We start from the raw sequence: 6,610 nt of genomic DNA, 5'->3' as shown, positions 1-6,610 counted from the left end.
CCAGATGAAGGTTCATTATTGAGCTGGCATGGTTTTCTTTGATGTGCTGAGGCTTACAAACTTGTTTAGGTTTTGTAATGTCACCTTGGTTAGGGTGAGTAAAGACGAGCTAGCGTGTGTAAGAGCTGCCTCTGGTATACGCAACATCGCTTCGGTGAAAAGACATGAGACGACTGTCCAATGTGACTCCCTGCACTACCCTCGGCCAAAGTCAGACAGACATGTGGTGTGAAATAACATACCATGTTCCCATGACACAACACGCTATGGAATCTGTCGGACTGCATACCGTACCACATGACACACACAATTACACATTCCTTACACCAAAGGTACAAGGGGTAGTAGATTGTGTGAACAGTTTGTCTGATGTGCTTCACACACACGTCACATGACTTATTGTTATCAGCTCCACCACCCCGAAGGTGGATGGAGATTGTTTTCACCCTTGTCTGTTCTGTTTGTTTACAAAATATCTCAAAGTTATGGACGGATTCGGACGAAGCTTGGACAGGTTGGGTGTGTGACGAGGACAAAATGATACGATTTTGGTGAAGATTCCAATCCAACAAACCAGTTAGATTTTGGTTCATGTCCAAATCCAACAAGCCGGTTAGATTTTGGTTCATGTCTGAATCCAACAAACCGGTTAGATTTTGGTTCATGTCCGAATCCAACAAACTGGTTAGATTTTGGTTCATGTCCGAATCCAATAAACCGGTTAGATTTTGGTTCATGTCCGAATCCAACAAACTGGTTAGATTTTGGTTCATGTCCGAATCCCATAAACCGGTTAGATTTTGGTTCATGTCCGAATCCAACAAACCGGTTAGATTTTGGTTCATGTCCGAATCAACAAAGCGGTTAGATTTTGGTTCATGTCCGAATCCAACAAACCGGTTAGATTTTGGTTAATGTCCGAATCAACAAACCGGTTAGATTTTGGTTCATGTCCGAATCAACAAAGCGGTTAGATTTTGGTTCATGTCCGAATCCAACAAACGGGTTAGATTTTGGTTCATGTCCGAATCCAACAAACCGGTTAGATTTTGGTACATGTCCGAATCCAACAAACCGGTTAGATTTTGGTACATGTCCGAATACAACATGTCCGAATCAGACAAACTGTCTACACAATCCACTACCCCTTGTACCTACGGTGTAAGGAATGTGTAATTGTGAGTCATGTGGTACGGTATGCCTCCACCCACCTCCATAAACACCCCTCTACACGGGTGGGAACGTTTCCCAGGTTCCCGAGGAGTGGATATCAAGCTCGGTGAGGTTGGAATCGACCGATAAGGTAAGTGTTACGGATTCGTGGCTTCCGTTTTTGTGGTTTTCACCCACTGGACATGTTTCTGATATTATGTATTATTAGTTTCACAAGGTTTGTTATTCACAAACGGTTATCAAAATTTAAAAAGGATAACTGTAAGTGAAACAGGAAACCGAAGAAGACAATGAGGTGAAGAGGAAGAAGCAGCGGGTATAAAAGTCGGAGAAGACGGTGATGTCAGTGCTCCGTAACGAGCCAGGTTTACCGACAGCCGCGAGGGGATTTTGAGTTCCTGGAAGGGACATCCGGCGATAAGAATATTCGCTGGAGTGGAGAAATCTGCGTAGACAGATTTGGGGGCGCTGAGATTCCGACGAATCCTTGCCTCGTCGCATCGGCTCAAGCCAGAGCCGTCAGCCATTTTTGAACCCCGTGCTTCGGACACTGGTGAACGTTTGCTTCGTGTCATCGTCATCCCCAACATCCTACGGTCTGTCGGGCATGAGGGGGTGCGACCGTTCGTCTCCAATTACGTTGCGGTTTGCTGAGGGAGCGGTGAAGTAACACCTCTGGAGGGCGCCGTTGTACAGTTTGGCGGGAAGAGCACCCTTGCCCACTGTACACGCTTCGGATATCGACTGGAGAGCGAGATTCGGGCTTCGACCGGATTTCGTTCCATCAACCGCTGGAGCGAATCCCATTCGCCTTGGGAAAAGTCAGACATTGAGGAGTGTCCGTTCATTTGCTGGCAGAGCCGTGAGTCACTTGACTTTATATAAGATATATATGGAGTGCACTCTGAATGGCCATTTACTGTACCGTATTACCTGGGTGTGATTTATAATACAAGTTTGTTTTTATAATCATTGGTGTGGTTTCACGATTGATTTTCAACGCACGGTAATATATTTTTCTGCCGGGGTTCCTCTCGGGGTTCAGAGGTTTACCGAGACCAGGAGATCGGAGGACCCCGTAACATAAGTAACCGTGCAACCACCTCGGCACGAAGATTGGAAATGTTCAAATGAAAAGTGAACAAGCGTGGTCCATGATGTTTGGTTTTATTTGAACGTTTGCTTCTGAGAACAGGTACAAAATCATACAGGTGTGCCAGTGTGCCTGTGGGAGGAGTTTCACTCTGATTGTAGTTTTACATGAATTGAGTAGTGAAAGCCTGATACACAGCCGGGAGATGTTCCCTTTCGAAGCTTCTATTTCACAGCAACAAGAACATGGCGTCAGTGGGTGGACGTGGGGGTAGTTGGAGGGGGGTTGGTGGGGGGGGGGGGGGGGGGTTGGTGGGGGGGGGGGCTGGGGGAGGAGGGGTTAAATTAAAACGACACGGATTTCAATAAAAAGGCACCTTGGCCACAGTTTAAATCTTCCATTTCACCTTTGGGAGTACTCCGGTAATGACGAGCACGATAACAGGTAGCGAACTGCTTGAGCCGATAAGGAGAAGGTGAAGTGTTAACGGTTTTAGACGTGTCCACCCACACACTCCGACCTTGGCTAGGAGTGAACGCCATGCTCACTCCCTCGATGTGAATGTCAGGTGAATCCAAAATCAAACTCCCAACACCTCTCCACCTACCTGTCCCTCTCCTCCTACCTGTCCCTCTCCACCCACCTGTCCCTCTTCACTTACCTGTTCCTCTCCACTACTCTACACTCTCCTCACATCATCACCTCCCCACGCACCCAACTTTCTCCAAGCTACCAACATTGTTTGCCTGTGGTGATTATTGCAGAACCAAATCTGGCCACGGGGTCGAGGGAGGTGGATGGAGGCGTGAAATGGTCATCGTTTTCTAAAGTTGGTTGATCAGCCTGAGTTCATAAACCACAACTTGGACACGTGTCCCATTCTAGGTGGTCCCACAAGTTATCTTTGCAATCGGGCAGCACCAAGCAATATTAGAGCAGCAGGATCCAGGAAACAGGCGGCCAAGCAATGTCAGAGAAGCAGGATCAGGGAACCAGGCGGCACCAAACAATGGCAGAGCAGCAGAATCCGGGAGCCAGGCAGCACCAAGCAATGGCAGAGCAGCAGGATCCAGTAACCAGGCAGCACCAAGCAATGGCAGAGCAGCAGGATCTGGTAACCAGGCGGCACCAAACAATGGCAGAGCAGCAGAATCCGGGAGCCAGGCAGCACCAAGCAATGGCAGAGCAGCAGGATCGGGGAACCAGGCGGCACCAAGCAATGGCAGAGCAGCCGGATCCGGGAACCAGGCGACACTAAGCAATGGCAGAGCAGCAGGATCTGGTAACCAGTCGGCAGCAAGCAATGGCAGAGCAGCAGGATCTGGTAACCAGGCAGCACCAAGCAATGGCAGAGCAGCAGGATCTGGTAACCAGACGGCACCAAGCAATGGCAGAGCAGCAGGATCAGGTAACCAGGCAGCACCAAGCAATGGCAGAGCAGCATGATCTGGTAATCAGGCGGCACCAAACAATGGCAGAGCAGCAGAATCTGGGAGCCAGGCAGCACCAAGCAATGGCAGAGCAGCAGGATCTGGTAACCAGGCGGCACCAAACAATGACAGAGCAGCAGAATCCGGTAACCAGGCGGCACCAAACAATGGCAGAGCAGCAGAATCCGGTAACCAGGTGGCACCAAACAATGGCAGAGCAGCAGAATCTGGGAGCCAGGCAGCACCAAGCAATGGCAGAGCAGCAGGATCCGGTAACCAGGCGGCACCAAACAATGGCAGGGCAGCAGAATCCGGTAACCAGGCGGCACCAAACAATGGCAGAGCAGCAGAATCCGGGAGCCAGGCAGCACCAAGCAATGGCAGAGCAGCAGGATCCGGGAACCAGGCGGCACCAAACAATGGCAGAGCAGCAGAATCCGGGAGCCAAGCAGCACCAAGCAATGGCAGAGCAGCGGGATCCGGGAACCAGGCGGCGCCGAGCAGCAGGATCCGGCCATAAAAGCACTTTATTGTGGCAGTGGCAACAGGATTGAACTTCGCTTTTCATTTCCATGACCGAACTTTTCCAATCGGAGAGAGAGAGAGGGATATGGGGGAGAGAGAAATGTGGGAGAGAGAGATAGAGAAAGGAGCACATAGAACTTTTATCCACACCATTACTTGCACCCAAACTGTGGGACTTTATGTGGTTTAGAAAAAAAACTTCCTCTCAAAAGTCGCTAAATGTACATATCATACAATGGGTGTACTGGGGATCAGAACGCAAACCGGGGATGTAAAACGCTCTTCAGTAAAGCCACAGTTAAGGTGAAAACAAACGGATTAGTAAGAGTAGAAGGATGGACATCTTTGGTAGGAACGGTATGGAAGGCAATTTATCGATGTCCTCAAACCTCAAATGAACTTTTACAAATGTTTTCATCCAATGGTCCATGAGGCTTAGTTGGCAGGTACCCGTTTGTCGTTGTCGTCGTTTCACTGAAGGCGATTGGGGCGGATTGTCGAGAGCAGCTTTCAAGGCAGTACAAGGTTAAAGGCCACAGATTTGTGCTTTCGGGATAAACTGACAGAGGGTACTCTTGCAGATGGGCAGTGAGCAAGTGATGGGCAGGCGAGCACCGGGGATCGGACGAAGCAACGTGGGTGGGTTGGGGCACGGTATTCCTAAAGCTTTATAAAGTCTCGGAGCACGGCAGGTAGACACACCTGACAGTTTTGCATAGGGCCAGCCTCGCGTGTTCCGATCTAGGTCGGGTCACCGTACACGTGTTTGTTCTCAACAAGATGTTTGAGTCCTGGTGTTGTCCTCCGCCAGTGTATTCACCTCCCACCTCACGGCCGCTTGGGGTTGACCGTTCCTATCTCTTGTCGAAAGTCCATTGACGTTTTTGGATGGGTGGTGCGACCATTGTCAACACATCCACTCACAGCACCCAAGGTGGCCCAGCTTTGTGGTAACAGCCAGCGGATGGGCCGATAACGCTGCGTGGTGTGTGTTGATGAAATAACAAGATATAATTCATGGGAGGACAAAGAGGAGGCAAGGGTTGGTGAAATGTGTGGAGAGGAGGGGGATGCGTGGAGGGTGGGGGATGCGTGGAGAGTGGGGGGAGGGATGCGTGGAGGGTGGGGCGGGGGGATGGGGGTGGAGATGCTTGCATAAAGTGCGTCCAGACCGTTCAGTCAGGCCACAGGCTCAGGTGTGTTCTTGCATAGTCCTGGATGGCTTAGTGCAGCGAAGAGGTCGTGGTCTCACAAAGGTCACGGGAGATTATCTCATGCACTGAAACAAAGAGAAATAATCAAATATAGTCTCTCTGTATATTATACATGCATGTGTCTACCTGTCTCACTCCTTAGGGGTTGTTGTCTTTAGACAGCTCAATATTTTGTTCCCAAAGCTCTTTACTGTCATAACAGTTATTACATAACAACGTTAAATTGGATGTTTCATTTGATAACACGATTATTGTTACAACCATGACATGTATGTACATGTAATTTACGATATGTTCGAATAAGATCTCGTTCACACAAACCAGACCAATCATCATTACTGTGCACTTATGAAGGACCTACAAAAAGGACATTTTCATTTCAGCTCATGCATCCAGGTCCAAAGTTCGTGCGTCTGGGTCCACAGCTTGCCATGTCATGTCTGTTGAAATATGTATCTTGTTGGCGATCGTTCGTGTTTACCTAACTTTGTATTCTTCTCCTGAACCAAAAAATGTGGTTCAACTGTACGAAACCAACAGAAAATGTGTAAATTTAAATAAACCACATAATATATACATGTATATGTATGTTGGCATATGTGGGAAAATTACACGCCCAGACCAGGAATCAAACCCAGGCCCTCTGGTGAACCATACCAGTGCTCTGCCATCTGAGCTATCTGGGCATATATTTAATAAATGTGTATGTATATTGTCCTGTCACCCCGAACCGTTAAAACAGCAGGGTGACGAATGGCCATAACGGATTGAAATTCCTCGGCGCGCAGCCGAAACTGGCGGATGGTCCATAGCGTGCGAGTGAGTGGACCAAAGTTCTTACCTGCACGGATGGCCACCACACGGGTTTATTCCTCCAACCCACAAACACAGAAACGAGACAAGGAAAATCAACAATAAAACAAATGAAATGCAACAAATAATGGTTTAATGAAAATAAAGGTGATACGATATCTAGAACGGCACTCTTCAATGTCACGACGTCGACTGATATGCCTCCACCCGCATTATTACCTCATAATACTTGTATCAAATTTGATTTAAATCCATTCAACTGTGCCCAAGTTAGCAGATTACCTGACATGACCTTTGACCTATTGACCCCAAAATGTAATCGGTTCAATCAGTTCCTGCACCTAGTTGTCCCCCATCGCACC

At 48.4% G+C, this 6,610-nt stretch overlaps 1 protein-coding gene across 1 annotated transcript in view; it reads right to left on the bottom strand.

Annotated features, from left to right (window-relative positions):
• Positions 1-2,323: 2,323 nt before the first annotated feature.
• LOC137426616 (nuclear factor of activated T-cells, cytoplasmic 1-like) overlaps positions 2,324-6,610 on the bottom strand; it is a 98,458-nt gene continuing 94,171 nt past the window's right edge. Inside the window, exon 13 of the mRNA XM_078779220.1 lies at positions 2,324-5,500. Within this exon, the coding sequence (XP_078635346.1) occupies positions 5,445-5,500 (56 nt within the window). The 3' untranslated portion in view covers positions 2,324-5,444. The remainder of the gene's footprint in view (positions 5,501-6,610) is intronic.

The sequence above is a fragment of the Myxine glutinosa genome, chromosome 5 (genome assembly GCF_964187855.1).
Source record: "Myxine glutinosa chromosome 5, kmMyxGlut1.1, whole genome shotgun sequence".
Lineage (NCBI taxonomy): Eukaryota > Metazoa > Chordata > Myxini > Myxiniformes > Myxinidae > Myxine > Myxine glutinosa.
The sequence above is the reverse complement of the archived record's forward strand: the minus strand, read 5'-3'. Positions and strand labels throughout refer to the sequence as shown.